We start from the raw sequence: 27,037 nt of genomic DNA, 5'->3' as shown, positions 1-27,037 counted from the left end.
GATAACAGTTTGATTAACACACATAAATGTTAACATAGGATATTCGCCAGATCGTCTGATCAACGGTGAAATCTGCCGATATTTTGAGCAGGCCACATCGACCGATATAGTTACGTTCCCTGCAGATTTTATTGTTTATGGATGTGTTCGACGAGAAAAATAAAAAATTATATATGATTTGTTACACAAATTTATCAACACGGCACTTACAGAAATTCGTCGAACTGTAAACGCCGAGTCAGAACACCGGCGACTAAATATCTACACTGCGCATGTGCAGTGAAAGTTAAAAAAAAATGAATAAGTAACAATGCTTTTTATGTGTTTATGTGCCTAATAGGTTGAACTACACATGAATCTTTATTAAGTAATTAAGATTTGGAATACAGCTACACAGAATGTCAAGGAAACTACGAAATTTAGTCAATTCGGATGACGTCATATTCTATTCTTGTCCATTGGTAAATTTCCACGTATTTCCCCCATGCAGCAATTCGTAGAATAAGGATGAAGGCAAGCGGTTGAGTTAATACATTGAATATAGGCATTACTGATACCCCATTCAACTATGATACAATATATGGTTGCATTCATGTTATTGAATATGACAACAACAATGTTGACAAATAAATTTGACAGGGGCACGGACGGAGAAAAGACAAGCCGATAACTGGAACCCTGCCCTGTAGCACATTTACCGTAGTTTGACCGACGACACCTAGCTACCCCCCTCTACACTGGAAATGGAACATGCCATTACGTTCAACCTTTCGTCATTAGTAGTTGCCAAGCATACATTACCCCACGAAGCCACAAAAGCGCCGGGTTGCGACGCGACGATGCAGACAGGGTTTTGGGTCTGCCAGTTCATTTTCAGCCACCGAGTTCTATGCGTTTATAGTTACAATGTTACAAATGTACAGACAGCGAATATCTCCTGAATAATCTATAGGTTAAGGTACGTGTGCCATGATTGTCTTATATTTTCATTTTTGTGAGAGAAAAACATAATTAGTTACAATGTTACAAATGTACAGACAGCGAATATCTCCTGAATAATCTATAGGTTAAGGTACGTGTGCCATGATTGTCTTATATTTTCATTTTTGTGAGAGAAAAACACAATTAGTTACAATGTTACAAATGTACAGATGGTGAATATCTCCTGAATAATCTATAGGTTAATGTACGTGTGCCATGATTGTCTTTTTTTAATTTTTTTGCGACAGCAAATAATATAATGAGAAAAACACAATTTGTGTTACCATTTATATTGAATCTGGCGTGAATCTGAAAGTTTCAGCCGTTTGTCGATTTGTATGGTATCACAATTGATCGCTACCCCACGTCTAAACACACTTTGTACAAACTTATCTCTAGGATCAAAGTCTTGTTGGGACAAATCGCAGAGCAATATCCAATTGAAGTCTTCATTGTTAGCTTTCGCCAATGGTGTAGATTGACAGGGAACAAGTCATGTCGTCGAGTGAAGGTGAGAAATGATTAGTTTTTATTTTATTTTACAACAGTCCTAGTAAAAAGGCACAATATACCTATTGCTAATGCAGATATCATAGGCTTTGAACAATTGACAAAGTACAACTGCCAACATCAGACCATGGACGAACGGAACCTGTTTCAAACAGGGAAAGTTAACAAATGAATGGGATTAATAACACTTGGCACAGCAAGTTGGAAGCACAGAGACTTGTATTAACACCATCATTTGATAAGAACAGTTTTTTGGCCTCTTTATGAGTACATAGAATACCAGGGGACTGAAAATTTGTTTGTGAACTATGTAAAGTGGCCACAAAACTGTTCTTATCAACTGATGCAATGTAATACAAGTCTCTGTACTAGTACTTCCAACATGTTGTGCCAAGTGTTAATCCAATTCATTTTTGTTTACTTTCCCTGTTTGTAACATGCTTCGTTCGTTCACAGTCTGATGTCAGTAGTTGTAGTACAACATTACAGCTAATAGTATATAGAATGATAATAATGTTTGTTATACTTATAGTACAACTGTTAGTAATATGTATCCATTGTACTAAAATAATGTCTGACATTTTGCATGACATGACGTCTCTGGGATAGGTATGACATGTAACAATAGTACAGTATTCAGTAAATGACAATCTGTCAGCTAAAATATTTTGACGTCCAACTTACCATTACAGTATAATGTGTGTATGTTATCAGTTCAATTGCTATGCATCTGAAATTCCGTGTGTAAAGTGAAAGCCCGACACCAGTAGTATGTGTATCATGGTTGTACCCATTGTCGTAGTAACGCTGTCAACAAATACACACAATACAACATAGTCTAAGGTAGTGAGAGAAGTCATAACTGGACCTCTAGAATTCATTTCGGTGACCGGATTTTGCATATTCCATTAGATCTGGACAGAAATTGTAAGATAAATGATGGTATTCCTACCCCACTGTTGATTTTACATGTGGAAGAATATCTAGAGAAATCTTAGGACATCAACCACACTGTTGTCTCGTTGTCACCCCAGCCCATACAACACAGTACATAAAGTGAAAGATTTGACAAACTTACATATCGCTAGCAATTGATTGCGCTGAACTGTATTAAATTCAACATTTGAAAATAATATTTGGCATATTCTTGGGAATATTAGTCTTCCTTAGGTCCAGTATTATTTACCATGATAGTCACTGCCATTCATGATATATGCTGCCATAGTGAAGTCGATATTAATGATATCCATTTCGCCGAAATTCAGTAGCACATATTTCCAAGAAAGACATCGATGCTCGTATTCTACTTACACACACATATCAACCTTTCTTTTTAAACTCTTCCCGAGTAAAGGTTAAGTCTAGTACTTCCAAACTCTCAGTACTGTAGGAAAATCTATACACCCAAGACATTGAAACTGAAATCAAAGTCAATGTCATGAGATTACTAGTCTAGTGCTATCCCACATTGAATCTTTCAGAGACCACGCTAGCATACAGACTGTGATATTTCGAAGGTATTAAACAGAAAGTAAATTTCAAGATCCCTGTAACTGCTTCGAGTCTGCATAATTTAACAGTCTGCCGAACGGATCACGTCATTTTCAAAGGCTACCTTCTTTAGATAGCATGTGAACTGTTTATGAATTAATTGTACATGACAGTAGATCACAGTATATGATTGTCAAAATTTTTAGTTACCAAACCATGAATTTATTCCAAAACTGGAATATTTAAAACGCCATTGTGTACCTTGTGAGTTACCTCTATGTACTAAACGAAGTAAAAGTGAAAGTCTTACTCGAATGTCAGGTTGTCACTTCTACATATTCTATCAAATACAGACGTACTTCTTGCTACATAACACCGTTCATAACAGCAGGAAAAGTCTGTTTTAGTAAAGCTAGGAGATTCTCTTAAATTTGATGAAAAGAGCTTGACACATTTATAGCCATTCCCATGTCGTATGTACATCTTAGAGAATGAACTGACTATGCGTACTGCAATGTAATGGTGAAACGAAAACTGTCGTACAATTATTCTATCGCCATTTTGTTTTAACACAGTGTATTTTCATTTTGGATTTTGGACCAAAGTGCACCAAAGAATATATATTATTAAACACATTTTTTGTTATTTTGATGAATATAACCATGACATTCTAATCGTAGTAGAAGGCCAACCACCAGACACTTCTTTATCTGACTGACGGATAATGGCAGCTCGCCCTTCAGGTGAATGACTTCGAAGGCAGGTTGCAATCGACTGTTTTTTCGCTGCATCTGAAATATTTATATGACGGTAGATTACAGTATGGTTTACTGTCTAGATTCAAATCAATTCAAATCAAACTTACATTGATAGAAAAGATAAAACTTAATTGTACGTGCTTCGGTTATTATCGTGTAAAGATTTAGTTCAAAACGAAAGTAATTCTTTTCAGATTCAGACTGCTCTCTTCAATTTTCACATTTTCTGTCATACAGGGTTTTATTGTACACAATATCATTGAACTGTATCAAATTCAACATTTGAAAATAATATTTCATATATTCTTGGTAATACTAATATTTAGGTTGACCATAATACCTCGATAGTCACTGTCAGTCATGGTAGATGTTATCAGTCAATATCAAAAATATAGTTTTCGCCGAAATTTGGTAGCACACATTTCAAGGAAATACACCAATGCTCTTATTCTCCGTACACACACATCCAGCAACGTTCCTTTTTTAAATCTCCCCGGGTAAAGGTTAAATCTAGTACTTCCAAACACGCAGTATTGTAGGAAATCCTATACACTAGAAATATTAATGGTAGAATCAAAGTCAATGTCATGAAATTACTAGTCTAGGACTATCCTACATTGACTCATTCAGAGACCACACTAGCATACAGACTATGATATTTCGAAGGTATTAAACAGAAAGTAAATTTCAAGATCCTAGTAACTGGTTCGAGTCTGCATAATTTAACAGTCTGCCGAACGGATTATGCCATTTTCAAAGGCTACATTCTTTAGATAGCGTGTGAACTGTTTATGAATTAATTGTACATGACAGTAGATCACAGTATATAATTGTCAAATTTTTTAGATACCAAACCATACATTTATTCCAAAACTGGAATATTTAAAACGCCATTGTGTAGCTTGTGAGTTACTTCTATGTACTAAACGAAGTAATTTAAGTGAAAGTCTTACTCGAATATCTAGGTTGTCACTTCTACGTATTCTATCAAATACAGACGTACTTCTTGCTACATAACACCGTTCATAACAGCAGGAAAAGTCTGTTTTAGTAAAGCTAGGAGATTCTCTTAAATTTGATGAAAAGAGCTTGACACATTTATAGCCATTCCCATGTCGTATGTACATCTTAGAGAATGAACTGACTATGCGTACTGCAATGTAATTGTGAAACGAAAACTGTCGTACAATTATTCTATCGCCATTTTGTTTTAACACAGTGTATTTTCATTTTGGATTTTGGACCAAAGTGCACCAAAGAATATATATTGTTAAACACATTTTTTGTTATTTTGATGAATATAACAATGATATTCCAATTGTAGTAGAAGGCCAACCACCATGACACTTCTTTAGCTGACTGACGGATAATGGCAGCTCGCCCTTCAGGTGAATGACTTCGAAGGCAGGTTGCAATCGACTGTTTTTTCGCTGCATCTGAAATATTTATATGACGGTAGATTACAGTATGGTTTACTGTCTAGATTCAAATCAATTCAAATCAAACTTACATTGATAGAAAAGATAAAACTTAATTGTACGTGCTTCGGTTATTATCGTGTAAAGATTTAGTTCAAAACGAAAGTAATTCTTTTCAGATTCAGACTGCTCTCTTCAATTTTCACATTTTCTGTCATACAGGGTTTTATTGTACACAATATCATTGAACTGTATCAAATTCAACATTTGAAAATAATATTTCATATATTCTTGGTAATACTAATATTTAGGTTGACCATAATACCTCGATAGTCACTGTCAGTCATGGTAGATGTTATCAGTCAATATCAAAAATATAGTTTTCGCCGAAATTTGTTAGCACACATTTCCAAGAAATACACCAATGCTCTTATTCTCCGTACACACACATCCAGCAACGTTTCTTTTTTAAATCTCCCCGGGTAAAGGTTAAATCTAGTACTTCCAAACACGCAGTATTGTAGGAAATTCTATACACCGGAAATATTAATGTTAGAATATAACCATGATATTCCGATTGTATTAGAAGTCTAACCACCAGATACTTCTTTATCTAACTGACAAATAGTGGCAGCTCGTCTGTCAGGTGAATGACTTAGAACGCAGGTTGCAATTGACTTTTTTTTTCGCAACATCTGATATATTTACATGACGGTTGATTGCAGTATGTTTAATTGTCTAGATACCAATCAATGCACACCAAACCTAACTTGACCAAACTGAGTGTAAAGTTTGTGCTTCGGTCATTAACGTGTACAGATTTAGTTCAAAATGAAAGTAATAATTCTTTTCAGCCTGCTCTCTTCAATTTTTACATTTTCTGTCATGCACGGTTAAATTTCTTCATACACAATATCATTGAGCTGTATCAAATTTAACAATTGAAAATAATAGTTCATACATTCTTGGTAATATTAATATTTTGCTTAGGATTACCACCATTTCCCCAGATATTCACTGTCAGTCATGATACATGTTGTCATGGTAAAGTCAATATTTACGATATCGTTTTCGCCGAAATTCGGTAGCACATATTTCCAAGAAACATTCTACGTACACACACATCAACTTTTTTTTTAAAATCTCCACGGGTAATGGTTAAGTCAACCTCTTCCAAATTCAAGGTACTGTAGGCATTGAAGCCTTGAAGGTGGAATAAAATCAGAGTTTATGGTGTGTGTGTGTGGGGGGGGGGACTCGGGGGACATGAACTAAATGGAGGGTTCAAAGGGGGGCATATGAAAATTGTATTTTGCTCATGATTTGAACCAAATTAAACCTCAGGAGTGGTCGTTTACTGAGTAAATTAAAAATAAAATCGTGGCTTCGCCGCAATACCTTCCACAAACCCCCTTCCACACCCTCCCCGCTACCTACCATGGCGGATTCGCCATGATATACCTACCACATTGTAATGGTGAAACGAAAGCTGTCATACATTTATTTTGTCGCCATTTTCAAGGAATTGTTTGAACACGGTGTATTCTCAGTATGGATTTTGGCCCAAAGTACAACAAAGAACATATATTGTTAAATACAGTTTTTATTATTTTGATGAATATAACAATGATATTCCTATTGTAGTAGAAGACCAACCACCATGACACTTCTTTATCTGACTGACGGATAATGGCAGCTCGCCCTTCAGGTGAATGACTTCGACGGCAGGTTGCAATCGACTTTTTTTCGCTGCATCTGAAATATTTACATGACGGTAGATTACAGTATGCTTTATTGTCAAGATACCAGCCAATGCACATCAACCTTAACTTGATTTGAAAGTCAGACTAAATGTAAAGCTTGTGCTTCGGTTATTACCGTGTAAAAGACTGAGTCCAAAACGAAAGTAATTCTGCTCAGACTACTCTCCTCAATTTCAGACCGACTGCTATATATACACAAGTGAAAATAAAGTGCAAGCATTCATATGTAAATGTATTTGTCACCATTACCAACATATAGTTTGAACTAGTCTCTTCCCACTGGATCCATAGTAGTTAGTACGCCCAAAAATATGTCCTTTCACTACAGTTTGTTGTGTTACCATAAGAAAAATTACCGAATCCTTATACATAGTAGGAGATAATATAAATATTTAATGTCATATTGCTAGGTAATGTTGTAGATACTTCATTCGTCCGAATGAATATTTTAAAAATATTTTGATCTCTACTATTAAGCCTAGTGTGTTTTAAATATATACAATGTGTTTAACTGTCCATATGTACCCTCCCACTGGTGGTGAATGATATTTTCCCTCCTTCCATTCCACGTGCACTGGGCTTCAAGTTGCCCACCAGGAAAATATTTGTGCTTTCCACTATACCAACAACTTATTTTGACGCACACGATCTGCGTTACCTCTAGTATATAAGAGCACTCCCCACCCCTCCCCCAGAATTCCGTTTTTTTTACGTCCCACAGTATCAAAGTTTCCCCGCCACAACTTTTCTATGTTACGTTTGCTCCCTTCCAAACACTGATGGAAAACAAATTGCCCACCCACTGAAACATTGCATAAGAACAGCTTTTTTTTGTAAGAACAACTTCGTTGTCTACACTTGAAGCATTATGCTTGCTTCGAATTATTAACACTTTTTGAGTCAATACGTTGTTCTGAGAGGCATTTTGGTATCGACTTGTAAAAGTAGTTGAGCTCCTAGTTTTATGAACGTCCGAATCACCAATAGAATTCGATGATACACTTGAACCAGGCAGGCAGGCCCCCGGGGACAGGCAGGCCGATATACTCCCCAAAATCACTAGCATTTTCACTATTGTTGCTAATATTGTAGGACACGACACCTACATAAAAAGCCAAAATTAATCTATTGAACGTAGTAAAGTCATCATTGAAAGAAGATTCATCACTCTCAGAAAAATTCTGACGAGTTTGAAATTCAAAATTGCTACTGCCTGCCATTCGTGGCTGCTCGGATTGGTCGCCGTTCGCCTGTTTTGACTTTTTTCTCACTTATCATGCAATTTTATATAGTCACCTTTGCATTTACTAGTCAAGAGATAAATAAGCTAAGATCATTTTTCAAGGTTGTGATATGGGGTATGTAGAATCCCCTTTAATTGTCTAATTGGATACAAAACTGAAATAATTAAAACTCCATTGTGTAGCTTGTGGGTTACCCCATGTACTATGCGAACTAAAAGTGAACGTAGTACTCGAAGATCAAGGTTATCACTTCTATGTATTATATCGCATACAGACTTACTTCTTGGTACATAACAGCACATGTGTGTATGGATGGATGTATGAGCGAGCATACATACATACATACATACATACATACATACATACATAAATACATACATTTACAGACAAAAGGGATGTTTTGAATTGATATTTGTATATCTGATTATTATATTATAGACGACTTTGGACAAGAGGTTCCACCCCTCTATATTTACCTAAAGAGGATCCTTGATAAATACCCAGAAGGTGGGCAGATTCTAAAGGTCGGTTTACTGAGTGATTTGTTTACTAATATCCAGTCAATGTAGTTCATATTATAGTAAGAAGCTGAAGTAGCAGAGCTGTTCATATTGGGAATTGAATAATTGATAACCATTGCCAGTTCACAGTAGCTTCTTGAATTGCCAACAGCTACTGATATAGGTATATCCTCCCACCCCGTATATATCTCATTACTCTTGAGAACCTCTTTACTTTCAGTTTGAATTTGCCATCAAATAACAAGATTTACATATAACAATGAATATATTTTATCTTTTGATATTTAAGAAATTCATAATGAATATGGTTCGAGATATCAATTTGGAAAAATTCAATATTGGCTTCCAATTATCGATTGGTTGGTTGTATTTCTAGTTGTATGCTTCTCCATTATTTCGTGAGTTCGTGAGTGAGTGAGTGAGTGAGTGAGTGAGTGAGTGAGTGAGTGAGTGAATTGTAATTGAATCATAAAGTTAAATGAGGACACAGGAGTATTTTTTATTTCATGGGAGTATTTTTTTTACTCTTGTAGTAGGGTTTTAGTTGCCATTGGAGTAGTTTTTATTTCATGGGAATAGTTTTATGTTTTTAGCTTTGTGACCTCTGAACCTACAACTAGGGCAAGTGACAGCTGTCAGCATAGCCTTTACACTCCATAAATGTCTACTAACACAGGCATTAATTTTTGTGACTAAGCCCACGGCCTGCCAGAAAGTCCACCAGCTCCTCGTGTATTCGTTCACCTCCAGTGATGACCTCCAGTATGACTCCAGACTGGAATGCCTAGGCTGGGAGCCATTTTGGTGTAAAAAAGACTAGACTGACAGCTGTCCTGTGCCCTTTAGCGGTAGATTCAAATTACACAATACTTTTTAAATACTCCCATGGTAAAAAAATACTCCTGTGTCCTCATTAATTTTCCTTATAATCATCTTCTATAAGAGGAAAGTTATTCAAGAACAGGTTTCGATGCTGTTTCTAAAGAAACTCTCATAGTCTACCATCTTTGCCATATGACACTTCTGTCAACCATAATCCTACATCACACAGTAAACATTTTTTCCAGGAAGATAATAATGTTGCAGTTATTTTAAAGATATATTTTACTTGCAGGAGATAATTCAAAATGCTGATGATGCTGGTGCTACAGAAGTGAAGTTCTTGTATGACAACACAGAATATCCACAAACCAATCTGTGGTCTGAGGACTTGAGGAATTACCATGGTCCTGCTTTGTATGCCTTCAATAATTCCAAATTTAGTGAAAAGGACTGGTTGAGTATTCAGCGGCCTGAACAAAGTGGTAAAGCTGATGACCCACTTAAAGTTGGTAGATTTGGTCTTGGATTCAATTCTGTCTATCATATCACAGGTAGATATAAAATTCATTTATTTTTGGGGGTTACGCTCACATGGGTGTCACATGAGCCTCTTCCAGCCTCCAGCCTCCTTTGGTTTGGTTACACTAACCACTGATGAAAAACCAACTATCCAGGTTACAAATGGTAATTTCTTTCAAAAGCTAATGTTTATCATAAGCCCAAATGCTATTAACTTCTACAACTTAACCAACACTTTCAACAGCTTGTTTTGTGAACGTAAATATAAATAATTTCAGCTTAAATTCAAACAATGATAGTATACAAGTTATCAGTCAATGTGGTAAATAATTGTTCTCCTTCAACTATTCACAGATTTACCAAGTGTATTGAGTGGTAAATGGCTTGGTGTATTTGATCCCCTGGAAAAGATATTCGCATACGACCCATACAAGAATAAGAAATATTCAAACAAACCGGGGAAAAAATGGAAACTTAAAGGTGAGCTTCTATCGCATGATCATACTCCTTATAGTGACCAATTCAAGCCATATCTTGGAATATTTGGGTGTGACAGCTCTTCCTTTGACAGAGGTGACTATGATGGAACATTGTTCCGTTTTCCTCTCCGGAAGCACCCATCAGAGCTAAGTAGCAATGTCATCACAGAAGACCGCATAGTCGGCCCTGAAGGATGGATAACATCTTTCAAGGAAGATATCGGTCTTACACTCCTGTTCTTGAAAAATATTGAGGCAATACATATCTATGAACGCCATAGGATAGATGGAGACATTACACTACTTCAAGGGGCAAAGATTTCGGAAAGCGTTCGTCAACAAGTCAGATTCCAGAAAGCTGCTTTTCTAGAACAAGTGAAACACAACAAACACACCATGCCTGTATCAATTAACGTTGAGATAGAAGTAGAAGAGAAACATAGCACTGAGACCAAACATTGGATAGTGGTACATCAAGTGAAAAGTCCTGAGTCTAGTAGTGAACTGAAGACGTTAGCAAATGATAAAGAACTAAACCTACTACCATGGGTTGGAGCAGCTGTGGAAATGGAACACAGACAGCAGTCTGAGAGGGGTAGAATATTCTGCTTTTTGCCTCTACCTCCGAGTCAGACAACAGGTCTTCCAGTTCATATTCATGGGTATTTCGGATTGGGTGACAACAGGAGAAGTATAAAGTGGCCTGATTCAGAATCAAAACAGGACAAAACGGCTAAATGGAACCTGCTGTTAACCTCTGATGCCATTCCAGAAGTATATGCTAAGCTGATCCTTACTGCAATAACAGAGTACAAATGGAAACCAGATAGAATATATGCAGCCTGGCCTGATCCATCAATAGTAAAGTCAAAGGAATGGCAGCTGATTTTCAAGAAACTGTTGAAGTTATTGGTACAACACAAAATATTTTACACCGATGCCTCAGGAGGAAAATGGGTTCATTTGTCAGATGCCATATTTGACATTCCAGATCGATATGTAAGTACAGACATTAGAGAAACTGTTGTAAATACTATGTTGAAGGATGGAGCACCAGTGGTAACTGTACCATCACATGTCATCAATTGTCTTGAAATGCAGTATATTCAAATAAATGAGATGAGTCCACAACTGGTAAGAAATCAACTGAAGAAGGGTGCCAGTTTAAGTCAGATGACAAGACAATCGAAACTACTACTTTTAGAGTATGTGTTATCAGACCGAGCCTTCCATGATTTACAAGGTCTTAATCTACTTCCATTGGATGATGGCAGTTTTACATCATTCAGTACTCCATATTATGGGAATAAGATATTCATTGCGACAGATGGTAATCCTCAAAGTCTACTACCAAATATGGAAAACAGATTCTTGGAAAGAAATTTGAAGCCTTCCTTGAAAAAGGTGCTTATGGAACCCCGTGTTGCCACTCAATTGACTTTACTAACTGCAGCACTTGTAGTTCAGAATATAAGGTCAGCATTGCCATACAACTGGACGTCAGGTTCTCAATCGACAGTCCTCTGGTATCCGGGCATACAGGGAGCTCCACCACAAGATTGGTTGTCTAAATTTTGGACATGGTTCAGGAACAAACGCGAAATTGATATTTCAAAATTAGAAGGACTCCCACTTATTCCCATAGATTCTGTTGCCAGTACTATCACATTGCTAAAGCTACAAAGAGGTCCCAGAGCAATATTCAAGCAGGTCCAATCATTCATGACAAGTACATCCATTCCTGATGAAATCGTAAATTTGGTGGAAAGACTTGGCTACTTTGTTGTGATAAACCAAGCATCCTGGTTACAACATACTTCTCTAAACAACTACATTGCCTATCCTAATGCTAGTGGTGTACTTAAAATACTGCAATGTGTTGGTGCTGTGAAAGTGGCTAGATTCCTTGAAAACAACACGAATTCGGTTGAATCGGTATGCAGGTTCCTGACACAACTAACGAGCCAAGATATACACGACAGTAAGCAGCTATTGGTAGAATTGCCTTTGTTTGAGTCTGTACAGGGTGGGAAATACCTATCCATTAGTCAATGTAGGATAATTGCACCATCCGACTACTCAAACCTACCATGCAGAAATTTGAAAAAACGTCTCCTCATCTGTAGTGAACAAAGCCGTCTGAAGTTTGCAGAGTGCCTTGGAGCTAGGCAAATTGGGTTTGACAATTTCCTTGAAGATTTTGTATTGGCTGAAATCCAGAATGGTAATTTTACTACAGATGAAGCACTCAGTATTATGAGCTGGACACTCTGTCGCCCACAGTTTGACACAGTCGTTAAGAAGTTTAGATGTATACCTTCAAAGGGAGGCCCTCTATTTCAACCTGATAGCATCATTGATCCTGACAACGACCTTATGATAACACTTCTTGGTGACAGCAATACACCAATGGCACCATATTCCAGTGGATCACTGCTAGCATCTATCAGACGAGTCGGACTTTCAAATGATGGTGACATTAGTTCTGAAAAGCTATATTCTATTGCCAAAGAACTACATGCATCCAACAATCAATTTACCAAAAACAACAGAACAAAGGCAGAGGCCCTACTTCAATACATTGATGTATATATTTCGAAACTTAAGGAACAAATATTTGTACAAGGGATAAAGAAGTCACTCGCAGACAGATTGAAGTCTCTGTCTTGGATACCGTGTGTGTCTGAACCACCTACTACATATCCATCAAATCTTGATTGGTTTGGAAGTCAAGGCTACAATGCTCTTATACTTTATCGCCCAGCAGATGTAACTGTTATGGAAAATTGTTATCTTGTTGGTGGCACTATGCCAATCGTGCATTTGAAAGGACCTAACTCATGGCTGACTTCTGTTTTCCAGCGGAAGCAACCTTTAGATGGCAACAGCTATATGTATGTTCAAAATGTTGTTTGGCAATTACAGAAGATTGCAACATCAGAATCATCAACATGGAATCATTCACCAATAATGAAATCAACAGTAGACATCATCACAGATATTTACAAATTTCTGTCTGCCTGCAACGTCACCTTGGTGAAAGAATTTATCAAAGGAGATGGTACTACAAGCAGGTTCCCTTGGATTTGGGAGGGCAAAGGCTTCACCTATCCAGAGAAGGTTTCTCTATCATCACGGTTGTCTATTGATATGAAGCCCTATTTATTCACTCTACCAATGGAATTCACAGAACAATTAAAGAACTTCTTTCTGGAAATGGGAGTTTCTCAACAGTTTACCCAAGAAGCTCTAATTGACGTTCTTCAACAGATCAAGGAAAAGCATTCACAGCCAGTGAGTCAAGCGCAAATAGAAAGCGACCTTAAGCTTTGCTGTGAAATACTGCAGGTGATAGTTAAAGACAGCATGATCAATTATGAACTAACAAAGAAGATCGTTGTACCAGTAAGTACACCTGAAGAAAACAGTTTGCTTCTTCTTCCTGCTCACCAATGTCTTTACAGGGACAGAGAGTGGTTATCAGCTGAAACAGACGGTGTGCAGTACCATGTCATTCATGAAGACATACCAACATCTACTGCTAAGAAATTGGGACTGAAACCCTTGAGTCACTTTGCTGCACCAACCGAAGGACTTGGATATGATTTAGCTGGACCCCATGAAACTGTAATAAATGCAATCAAGCGAAATCTTGATATGTACAAACAGGGAGAGGAAATTTTCAAAGAGATTATCCAGAATGCAGATGATGCTGGGGCTAGTGAGGTTAAATTTCTCATCGACCTTAGAGAAAATGCAGAAGTACAACAAAGACTGTTAGATCCTGAGATGAGACACTGTCATGGTCCTGCATTATGGGCTTACAATGATGCTTTATTTAGTGAAGATGACATAAGGAATATCTGTGATATAGCTGCAGCTTCCAAGAAACAGACAGTGGAGAAGATAGGACGTTTTGGTCTTGGGTTTACATCAGTGTATCATGTCACTGATGTGCCAAGTCTTGTAAGTGGACATCATATAATGATGTTTGACCCAAGATTGACTCATCTGAAGTCAAGAATCACCAATCCTTCACAGCCAGGTGTAAAACTAGACCTCCGTAAAGATTCCCATAAGGATACTGTGAAAATACATCCAGATCAATTTAAGCCATATCATAATGTCTTTGGCTGTAACATTGCAGACAACCATTATTACAAGGGTACATTGTTCAGACTTCCTCTTAGAAGTGCCCATCAGGTTACAATGGAGAATATCATAACAGATAAGGTTTATCAAGACAAAACCTTACTCAAAGAGTTGACTCTTTCCTTAATGGAAGCGGCACCAACAATTCTTCTCTTCACTCAGAATGTTAAGAAGATGTCTTTGTCAGAATTGAAGCCAGGTAGCCATGATGGTAGTTCTGCTGTGGAAATGCTATCTATAAATAGCAAACTTAAAAGACAACTCCCAAGAATGATAACGCAAGCAGTAGCAGTTGCTCCTCACATTCCCATTTCAAAACTTCAAGAACAAACTAACATCCTGACAGCAACCTCTCAATGGATTAAGCAGAAAAACAAGAGTGCCCCAGAGACTTCATATGTAGTTGAAATGTCATTTAAGTCAAAGTTGTCAAAGTCTACTAAGAAGATTACATCCAAGGACATATGGTTAATCAGTTCATGTGCAAGCAATAGCACTTCTTTGAAAAGAGCAGAGGAACCAGAAGGCAGACGTCAAGGTGTGTTACCATGTGGTGGTGTTGCAGCCAAATTGGTAGCAGGAGAAGCAGGTCTCACACCATCTCCTGTGGAGGGAAGATTGTATTCCTTCCTTCCAGTAGCAGTACCAACTGGTCTACCTGTTCATATCAATGCTTCCTTTGCATTGCAGCCAAACAGAAGACACATCTGGAGTAAAACTACTCAAACTGACAAAGCACAGCGACGTGATTTTGAAGCAGACTGGAACCATGATCTAATGAGTGATGTCATATGCAAAGCTTTCATCAATTTGTCTCAAGACCTGAAAGAGATGCAAGACCTTGTTGGAAGCTATGACTTTCAAACTTTGTGGCCAGACATCTATAAGTGTGAGAGCGACTTTCACCCATTTGTGATTGCATTCTATCAGGTAGTAAGTGGTAGAAAGGGTACATCAGTACCTGCAATAATACATAATGGTCTACAGTGGGTTGAGCTACAACAATGTAACCTTCTCGGAGATGATATAGACAATTCTGAGATTTCTAAGAAGGCAACAATCCTCCTCAACGAACAGTGCCATCCAAGAAAAGTGATCGCTTTAAACCAGTCTGTCCAGAGAGGATTCCAACGATCAGGGGCAGGAGATATATTGTCAAAGAATACCTACACTATGAAAAGACTGTACAAAGATGTGTTCTTTCAATGTATAGATGATTTGGCACCAGATATAAGGAATCCAATGGTAACTTATCTACTGGACAAACGTATGGGTACACAGAAAGATAAGTCATTTGACTCGGATTTGAAGAAGTATTCATGTATTCCAGTCTCACCTGATGGGCTATCTACTGACTTACCAAGTAGAGTTGTTGACCCCCAATCACTTGTTGGGAAACTGTTTGATGAGGATGATGGTAGATTTCCCTATGATGAAGATTTGCGGACATCAGATAGACTACTCTCTTTGAGGGAACTTGGTATGGCTACAACAACATTAACTTGGGAGGACATTTGTGACCGTGCGCAGTCAGTATACAATGTACTTGAGCAAGATGGATTTCAAGCAGCTGTAGAACGTACCAGCATCATTCTACAGGTGATGAAGAATCTTGTTGATGCTGAAAGGTATCCAAGCAACTCAACTAAAGCTGAACTATCTGAGATTCCATTCCTTCCAGTTCGTTCTAAACCAAAGGGGTATCCCATAGAATGGTTGGGAGAAAGCAATAAAGTATCTTGTGGAAAGACATTGTTTGCATATGAGTTTGCTAATCTTATAGGCTCTGTAGCAGAGGTGCTTGATGAAAGCAAAATTGACCAGAAGCAGTTGACACCATGTATTCAGTCAATTTTGGGGGTACAGTTGGAGGTACCAATAGCAAATGTCATTTCACAATTAAAGCTTCTGATGCAGTGTAAAGACATGAAGAAAGTTGAAAAGGCTTGTGTAAAAGTGTACAACTACCTGGAGTCTATTGTTTGTGAGGAGTCAGATGGCCTAAACATTGGGGATTCCTTAGTGCAAGTGAAAAATGGTTCAGAAGGAGTGGTTCAAGAGCTGAAAACATTAGAAATGTTTTGGGTATCAGATGCTTTTGTTGGCGTGAACAGACTTGCATTCAATTGGCAGGAATTTACTACTCCTTACTTGTACAAGGTACCAAGAGAGATAATGAAAAATAAAAGATTGTTGCAAGTTTGTGGCGTACGAGAAGAATTCGACATTAACGATTATCTGTCTGTATTAGATGAGATAAAGACCAAAAAGGGAAATAATGCATTGGAGAAAAGTGAACTTGAGACTGTTCTTACACTGATTCGTAAGATAGCGGAAAAGGAAATTCCCTCAGAAGTCCTTGAACAACGAGAAATATATGTACCTGATACAGATAACATACTTAGATCAACAAAAGATCTGACATTTGATGATGCCCCTTTCTTACGGAAGAAAACAGATTACATATTCTCGCACGACAATCTTCCATGGGTACAGGCTAACAAACTTGGTATTGTACCAGCTAGGGAAAAGAAAGCAAAAGAAATTTCTTCTTTTGAGGGTTTTGCACACGACTTTGGACAGAAAGAGGAACTGACTGATCGACTGAAGGATATACTTAGGGCCTACCCAGGTGACAGTGAAATTTTAAAGGAACTACTACAGAATGCTGATGATGCTAAAGCAACTGAGGTACATGTCATCTATGATCCTAGATCCCATCCTACAGAGAGCATTTTCAGCAAGTCATGGGCAGCAATGCAAAAACGGCCGGCAATATGTGTTTATAACAACAGAACCTTCAGTGATGAAGACATCAAAGGGATTCAAAGAGTTGGTATCGGTGGTAAACGAAGTGATGCAGAGACTACTGGACAGTATGGCATTGGATTTAATTCAGTGTACCACCTTACAGATTGTCCATCTTTCCTTTCTGATAGCACAAAGCTTGGGATTTTCGATCCTCACATGAAGTATATAACATCTTCTAGCACTGATAACCCAGGCATATTATTTGATCCCATAAGTAAGGTTCGAGAAACATTTGAAGATACTCTTAGTGGCTACCTATTAAGTGACCAAATACCACTTGAAGGAGGGACCCTTTTCAGATTCCCGCTAAGACAACATGGAGATAGATCTGACATATCACATACAACATTCGATGAATGGAATGGGAGAAATCTGCTTGATAAATTCAAGATCCAGGCTTTTGACAGTCTGCTTTTTCTGAACTACGTGAAGACGATTAAGATATCTGAAATCACACAATCAGGTCAATTGAAACAGTTGTACTCTGTTGAAGCAGAAATGACAAAGACTGATGAGGAAGAAAGAGCACGACTAGCACAGTACATTTCATCCAATAAAAACACCATTGCCTCTGATATTGCTGCTAAATTGGTGCATTATGATCTAAGTATCAAAGACTCAGAAGGAAGGAATGAACAACTACTGGTAGTTCAGCAGTTTGGATTTGCTGTTCCTCCATCTGTTGATCTAACTCATGAGGACATTGGTCGACTTCTACCTAGGGTTGGTGTTGCAGCAATTGTCTCTGATTACCCTACCAAATCTGAACAGCTATTGTGCAGTGAGCTCAAAGCTGGTGCCACAATCCAACCCTCGAGAACACACAGGAAGAGATGCAGTGCTTATTGTTTCTTACCCCTACCCATTGAAACCAATTTACCTGTTCTTGTGAATGGTCATTTTGCCTTGGACAGATCTCGAAGATACCTGTGGAAGGATACTAGCGATTCTTTCCAAAGTTTTCGAAGTGCATGGAATGAACAGTTGATTGGTAGAGCTTTAGCACCAGCATATGCTTATCTTCTTCAAACGGCTGCTAGACGATGCAACTGTGAATGGGAAACAAGATCAAAGTCTTCTGAAAGGGGGTCAGGTGATATAAACTTGAAATGGTACCATAGTCTCTTCCCAATTTACAAGGAAGTTGACAAGACAGAAGCTGGTGTCACTTGGACAAGGAAAGGGGAGTGGAACTTTCTTGCTCAAAAAACATTGGTTCATATTGCAGAAATGGAAATGGAAGTACTGCCTGTCATTAAACCAATGACAAATGAAAGCAATAAGACCACGCTAGAATGGTTTTCACCTGTGAATGAAGAAAAACGAATATTCTTTGATCGTTTAAACAACTCCGAAAGTATGAAAATGGTGAAAGGTTTTCTGCTAAAGAGTGGTTTTAAACTTCTAGCGTCACCGGTTCAGGTGTATGAATCCTTTAAAGATGCTGGAGTGGATGTTTTAGAGATAACCCCAACACATGTGGTTGACTTTATGAGGACTTCAGAATGTATGATTGGGACGATGCCTTGTAAACTCGAAGATACAACGTTCGAAACAATGGCAACCTATTTGAAAGTACTGAAATTCTGTCTTGATGGGCTTTCAAATCCAGATGATCTGACTGGACTCCCTCTCTTGCTAGTAGCGAATGAGACTTTGAAGGCTTATGACTGTTGTGATGTGCCCTATTTCTCATACTTCAGCTGCTTATTTGAATCAATGCCTGAGAAATTCATTCATAGGGATACATTGAAAGCTCTTACCGAATACTTGAAAAAGAATGACCTATCATTTTCATCTAAAGTATGGCAAGATTTGACGCCCAGAGAGGTTGCTACCAACATTTGTTCTGTGCTACCCAGCGAATGGTTAAACATTGAAAACATGGTGAATCTTAATGAAGTTCCACACAAAGATACAATCGTCATTTGGCTTAAGCTACTGTGGCAATACCTATGTGGAAGGGAAGACGAAAATGTATTGCAACCACTTATTGACTGGCCAATCATTCCTGTCAAAGATGGATTACTGATTACACCATCAAAAGGAAAATCAGTTCTCGACTTATTCAGCTTTGAAGATGAGACAGGCTTCAGATTACATGTCATTAATGTGTTAAAGATGATTGGGTGTAAAGAGGTTACCTGCAGATCCATTAACGATGATAAAATTTCAACCAAAGAGAAGATAGGAAAGCTGCTTCAACCATATGTAACATCACCCAAGGAATGTAAAAACGTTCTATCCATGCTCGGTTCCATGCTCCACAATAACCTCTTGACTTTCAAAGAGCTTAATGAAGACAAAGCAGAACTTCTCCTCCAATATTTCCAAGAACTCTTTGAGTGTAACGGTAACACCAATGATGGAAAGGACATAGAGATTCTCAAAAAATTGCCAATACATCACAAGAATAGTGGTGGCTTTACAAGTATTGATGGTTACAGTAATTGCCACAGTCTGACAGGCACGTTACCAAGTGTAGAGGAAGATATCTGGAAATCCAAGTGTAGTTGTGTTTTCCTGTATCCAAAACAGCGACTTCATCTTATTATGCAGGCTCTTGGTGTGAATGAAATAAGTGATATCGATGTATACTTAAAGTATGTCATACCTAATTTCCACAACATGTCACACAATGCAAGGATCACACACATGAAACACATCAGAGACTACATAATCCGTCCATTCTCTTACAATGAAGAACAGAAGGACCAAATGTTAACAGTGTTGGCTTCTACTGAATTCATTCCAAGTATTGATAGTGAAGTGAAAAGAGCAGACTACTTCTTTGATCCATACAACGATGTCTTTATGGAAATGGAGGATAGAGCAAAACTTCTTCCAAAAGAGTTCACTGATGACAGTAAATGGAGAGAGTTTTTGATAAAACTCGGTTTGAAGACAACTGTTACCAAAGACCTGTTTTTGAAATATATAAACACAGTGGCAGCTGAAGCACTCCGAACCAATCATGCTCAAATAAAGAATGTGATAGGAAGATCCAGGCTCCTGGCTAAAGAATTGTCATTTAACAAGAGCCTCCAACAGCCACACATTTTGCTAGAGGTATCAAAAATTAAATTCATACCCTCAGCTCGTGTTCAACCAGAATTAGTGGCCATACATCCTCCTTACATGCAGGAAGGTACAAACCGAATACCATTCATATGTTACAGAGGTAATATAGCAGAAGGGCATATGGAGTTGGCTTGGTCATGTGCTTTCCTCCTACCACACTGGGCAATACCAACTTGTAGATGTGTCTACCTAGACTGCAAAAGCAACTTGAAGATAGATTTACATGAATGCCTGGGGATATCAGACAGTGAATCCCTCGACAGTGTCATCACCCATTGCCAGAATATATGTGACCGTATGGCTGAGGAAAATTGTCCGGAAACAAGGGATAAGGTGAAAAAGGAAACAAGAAACAAACTAAAAGATGTACTCGAAAAACTCTACATCCACTTTGGTAACAACTTGAGTCATTTTAATTTGAAAGTTAGATTGGAAAATACACCACTCGTCCTTGTAGATGATGATAGAGTACTTGTTCGTGCCAACCAACTTGCTCATAAATTTGGTACTCTGAAAGGAAATGAGCTACAACCGTACATGTATCTTACACCAAGAGCTCTTGGCAAGTATGAAACATTTCTGAAAACCATTGGCACAGAGGAGGATGCTACTGCTAAACAGTTTGCTGTGGTATTGGCGTCAATTCACGAGAAATGTAAAGATAAAATAATGACACCAAACGAAATGAAGACAGCAATGGCAGCAACTAAAGGTTTATTCCAATACCTGTTAGAAAATAAAGACAAAGATGTTTGTTCAAAGATACAACACTTATACCTAACAAGTAGCATTGGCAAATTAATGAAATCAGTGGATTTGTACTACGGCAACAGATTGGTGGTATGCCGCATTGATGTGTCTAAATATCCATTCATGCTATCTTTAAGCGAATGTGGGTGTGATGATAAAGATGGTTCTGTAACTGTGGAACTATTACCTGAGAAATTGCGCCCAAGAGATATACAACATGATGTTGTGGAGAGAATTGATCCAGATGCTGAACCATGTGTTGCAAGGGATACATGTCCATTCCAGAATCATTTTCAAGAGGTCTTGAATAGTGATGAGTTTGTTCAAGTACTCTGTCGTATTGTTCGTTTTCAACAGAAGCATAAGCCATTGGAAGGAGATACCAGGGAAATTATTCTAGCTTTTAAAGGTAAGCTGGAGGTTCACTGCATGAAGCATCTCACCACAAAGTTGTTCTATCCAAAATCAAAAGAATACATAGAACAGAGTCAATGGAAGGCCTCCATTTTCGTCGACTCCAATACAAAACTGTATGTTCAACATGAAATGGTTCCAGGTAGTCCCCCATTTCTTGCATTGTTGACACGTCGGATAAATCGCCTGCTTAAGTGGAAGATAAATGATACGGCCAGCCTGCTAGCAATCCTCTCATTGCCGAGTGTCGAACAATTTTCAGATGTGTTGACTTCTGAATTTCACATTCCCGAATATGATTACAAAATGGCCACAGAAGAAAATAAACATGGACCTGGAAAGGTGGTCCCAGCTGACATTGAATGTTTGCTTGATGATAATCCCATCAATACCTTTCGCAATGGTGAAATTGTTGCCTTGAGAAAGGAAATCCATGAAGCATTTGGAACAGATGAGGCCCAATCTCATGAATACATATTTGCTGAGATCAAAGACATAATTGATCCTGGAGATCAAGCAGATGGCAGTCTTGGTTTAGGCAGACAGTATAGAGTTGATGTCGGGGGTAATGAATACATAGTGGTTAGTGGTAATGACCTGTACAAATTTATAAGACCAGAGGAACCAAAGCCTAAAGAACTAGTAGTGTACTCTGGACCCGTAGATGACAGTACACCTCAAACACAACCAACAGCGAATGTATCTCTGGAGGAAGCAAAGGATGAGATCAAGCAGGCACTAAAAGAGGCCTTCCAGTTGTCAAAAGACGAACGCGATAAAGTGATCCGGCGTCTGTATAAAAGGTGGCATCCTGATAAAAACCGTGGCAATGAGTACATCGCTACTGAAGCATTCAAGTTTCTGAAACAGGAAATCGATCGCCTTGAAAGTGGCAGGCCAGAAAAAGAAAGTTACAACAGGTTCTATGATTCATGGAATGAAGAAGCCAGGAGTCAAAAACGACAAAGGGAAGACTATGAGAGGGATTTCTTTGCGCACAGTAACAGGTCACGTCGCTCATCTCGTTCATCGAGATCTTATGTACCCCCATCATTCCATAAAACAATACCTAACCCAAGGGCAGCAAGGACATGGTTTAAGCATGCAAAGGAAGACCTGCGGACAGCTAGCCACGATATGAATGCCAGAAGTCCGTCATATAGTTGGGTTTGTTTCAAGGTTCACCAAGCAGTTGAAAAGGCTCTGAAAGCTGCAAAGTTTTCAATGGATGGTGATCCAGACCACAAGAGCACAAATCTCCTAAACCTGGCATACGCTGTACAACGTCATAAAGACTGTCCAGATGATGTGGATAAAGATGCGGTTGAGTTAGAGAGATTGGGATGTGACTTCAACGACACTAGGTATCCACAGCATGACCATACTAACACTAGATTATACACACAAGATCAGGCCGAGGGCGCCATGGAGGTAGCTGGTAGACTGCTCGAAAAAATGAGGGAGTTTATTGGTATACAGAGATTTTGAAGAAAAAAGTGTTGAATCATGGATCATGGTAGGTGTTATGAATTTTTCAATTATTTAGATAAATTAAGATATCAATCAAGCATGGCCATTACTTAAAACAATCAGAATTGAATATCCCTCAGCTTATCTCAAATAAGTATTATACCATGCATAAACCAAAAATATGAATATATACCCTGGTCGTTGTACGTCAAGACAAGGAGTGTCCACGTCATTTGTTCTGCTGTGTTCAAAATATGAGTCAAAACATTCAAAATTGCCATTACCTTCCCCTCATTTTCTTTGATATTTGTGGCACTGGTATAATTATGTCATTCTCCAATATTTTTCTTCATTCAGCGGGAAATACTCATGACCTAAAGTTTGTCACTACTCGTCTAGTGACTCGTCATGACAAAGGTCCCTTAGGTCCCTCGTATTTTTTTTTTGGCTGAAGAAAGAAAAATATTGGGGAATAACATCTAATTATACAACGACTACTTGCCATATAGATTAACCACTACATACTTGATAAAATAGATGACATATCTATGTATATTTGCATTACAATATTTTAAAAATCAAGCGTTCTCATAGTTTTCCATTTGTTTGTTCATTTCAGGGCGAACTGGAACAGGGACCAGTTTAAAATAACATGAATCGGTGACTGACACCATACATAAGAAAACGTCTTGTCAGTTCTTCGATGTCGACGATAATTATTTTGTCAATTTAATTTGACTTTTAGCACTGACTATTTTAGCAGAAGAAATTGCAATGAAACAAATCCACAGAAGCGTTACAGAATCTATGTTCCATGTAGAGATATGTTTTCTGATATGATATAATTGATGACTAGGTATGACCAGCAACAACACCTCGACACATCTGTGCCGTTGGCGTAGAATACAAACTTAATCGTAATCTTGTAATTACTGGCCGGTGTATTGAAAATAGGTAGTTTGACAAAACAATGTTTAATAACCCGATTTATTCCAATTCAATTTTCTCCATCCTTCTGCTGGTGTAGGTTAGCATTTCCGGTTTATAATACCCGATTGATTTTGACCTCCTAAAACATAAATATTGAAACATCTTATCACCTACATAGAAGATCAGGAAGCATAATCTGTCTAGATTCGTAAAGTGTTTATCGACATGATTATCTTTATGTGGATAATTCCTTTCACTTTGTTCTCCATGGTCAAAATGTCAAATCATGGGATCATCGATGGAATGACAAAACCCCCGAAATAACGCAAGATTAAACAATACAATGAGCCAACTAAAATGTGACCCACTCCTAATCCCATTTTCTAAAATATGTCCCCCCCCCTCCCGAGCCGATTTGTAAAATGCGACCTCCCCTAATTCTCCCGGCCCTCAACCCTTTAAAATACTGAACGCTCCCTTAATATTCAGAATGTATGTGTAAGAGTGAGATAAACCAATAATCATGCGCTGTTATTTAGACTAGAAAATTATGAGTTATTTCGTTCAGTGATGGTTATTCTGACTATAAGCAGTGGTTGTGGTGGTGGACCATAAGGGCTGTTAAGGACTAACTCAAATTAAGCAAAAATTCGGTAACCATAGTGATGCGTAACTGATATGTAAGTAAGTCAGAGTTGTTTATTATAGTGACATGTGAATATTCATTTAGAAATTGACAATTAAAAAATCCAGAAAGTTAATACATCAGTCAGCCCATCAGGCTTATTTTTTACTCTGAAATTAAACAAAATAACTAATAATCTAAAGAAATTCAAAAATAGAAAGAGCACAATCATACAAGTAAAGAAAAGTAACAGTACTATGATGAAATGTACAAATGATTACACCTTCTGGGGTTTGCTTGTTGAATACATTTACTAGTTGCTTAAGGATCTTTGTTCATTTTAAAGTTTCATTTGCCTGATTCATTAAAGTTTATAAAATTTGAGAAAGTTATGTTATATCATTCTCAGTATATTTACTCTTTTTGTCAACCAACCATTTTTTACCCATCTTTAATGATCCGCCATATATTCATGCTTTGATAATCACTTTACCAAGCACGAACAGAGTTGAAGAAAAAAATATAGAGGGTTAAATGGTTAAGGTGACTGACGTGGATTCTGGAGGTTGCATGTTTGCACCACATTGTTGTCATTTGTTTCTGAATGACAAGATTTGAACCACGATTGTGTAACAAACAAACCAGCTGTATATTTTGAGGGGGGGGGGGGGTATACTGGCAGGAGAATGAATGCAATGTCAATGCTTTGATCCTAAGCGCTTACTAGAGCTGCAATGGATGGATTGTATGCTCCCAAAGGAGTGGTGGAAGTGCGGTGGGTCGTTGTGCGGTTATTGATCCGTGCCAGGGGTAATGATTGTGGAGCGCTTTGAGCAGAGTGGGAAAGCGCTAAAAAAAACTAGCATTGTTAATATTGTAGGGCCACTAGTAATATTGTAGGGCCACTAGCAATATTGTAGGGCTGCTAGTAATATTGATGGAGTAACAATGTGGACTAGATGTTAGAATAATGACTTACATTGATAGACTTTACATGTGTATCATTTTAAATTACTTTGTATTTGTAACTGTATTTGTCAAATATTTTACATTGTGTGGGAATACAACTTGCATATCTTTGGGATTTTAACATGCACCAATATTTCGCTGTATGGAATGTAGGAAAAACATACAACTCTGTACACAAAGCTGTCTAGCTACCAATAAAGTTGATCTAAATCGTGATGACCAAATTTTATCACAATTAATTTACTTTCATCAACTCTTTGACTTGGTCTGTCCAGATTTGTTTCTGTTATCCCTGCCGAAGCTGGAATAACACCAACCCGTACACTGCTTTCTGACAATGGAGTCACCGTACTGTGATGACTAATTTTGTCTGAATACGGCCACTATGTACAGACTCATTGGAAGGGAAAGAATTAACCAGCGTCAGAGGCTGCATGTGAACAGGCCTGAATATGGGCTGTGTGTGAGATACTTATGAGATTATTCTGGTTTGCATTGATTAAAAATTAAAAATTACAGTAGTTTTGGAATTAAAGATTTTTAACAAAAAAGACACATTTTAGCTCGAATTTGCATATCTTGATGGAATCATCATGTCGTGACCAATTCTTAATGTAAACACCCCGAAGAATGTTCCCACCATATTTCAGACTGATCTGCCTAGTAGTTTTTGAGTATAAGTTTTTTATTCAAATCACACACCTGTGATGCAATCATTTTGTTTTGAACCATTTCCCAACTAGACACCCAAGGTAATATACCCACCAAATATCATGGTAATTGGTCTGGTGGTTTTTGACTTGGAGATGTTCACACACACACACACACACAGACAGACAGATTTTGCCATGCCTATAGCCCCACTGAACCTTATCAGTTCAGCTGTGCTAAAAATCACACATTTTACTATGACAATAATAATAATAATAATAATAATAATAATAATAATAATAATAAATTCTTATCAGCGCATTACGCAACAGCCTCAATGCGCTTTACAATACTGAGAAAAAAAAAAGAGAAAAAAAAAGAAAAAAAAGCACAAACTTGATTTGCATAGAAATCAAAACCAAAACCAAAAACTTGACGTTCACTATTGATTACTATAAAAGACAACTTGAAATTCACTAAAAAACAAAACTTATTGATTACTGCATATAAAAGTATAGTATGTTCTAAAAGTTTGTAAACAAGTATGTCTTTAGTTGGGACTTGAATGTTTCGATCGATACCGCTCTCCTAATGTGAATTGGGAGAGAGTTCCAATAAGAGCTGTTACATCAAATAACTATTCATACAAGGAAATTCTTGAGAAACAAATAGAAATCA

At 37.7% G+C, this 27,037-nt stretch overlaps 1 protein-coding gene across 2 annotated transcripts; it reads left to right on the top strand.

Moving 5' to 3' along the window:
- The first annotated feature begins 823 nt into the window (after window positions 1–823).
- LOC144452904 (sacsin-like) lies at window positions 824–26,616 on the top strand. 2 transcript variants are annotated; one of them, XM_078144114.1, is made up of 6 exons: window positions 824–958; window positions 1,381–1,492; window positions 8,604–8,689; window positions 9,801–10,059; window positions 10,382–23,230; window positions 23,804–26,616. In XM_078144114.1, the coding sequence occupies exons 2-5, from the start codon at window positions 1,477–1,479 to the stop codon at window positions 23,200–23,202; spliced, it is 13,182 nt and encodes a 4,393-aa protein (XP_078000240.1). In that variant the 5' UTR covers window positions 824–958; window positions 1,381–1,476; the 3' UTR covers window positions 23,203–23,230; window positions 23,804–26,616. The 2 variants fall into 2 exon arrangements, with proteins under 2 accessions (XP_078000240.1, XP_078000241.1); XM_078144115.1 differs by lacking the exon at window positions 824–958 and adding an exon at window positions 1,016–1,072.
- The last annotated feature ends 421 nt before the right edge of the window (window positions 26,617–27,037 follow it).

Source organism: Glandiceps talaboti, chromosome 23 (genome assembly GCF_964340395.1).
Source record: "Glandiceps talaboti chromosome 23, keGlaTala1.1, whole genome shotgun sequence".
In the NCBI taxonomy this organism is placed as follows: domain Eukaryota; kingdom Metazoa; phylum Hemichordata; class Enteropneusta; family Spengelidae; genus Glandiceps; species Glandiceps talaboti.
This window is presented reverse-complemented; position numbering and strand designations above follow the sequence as displayed.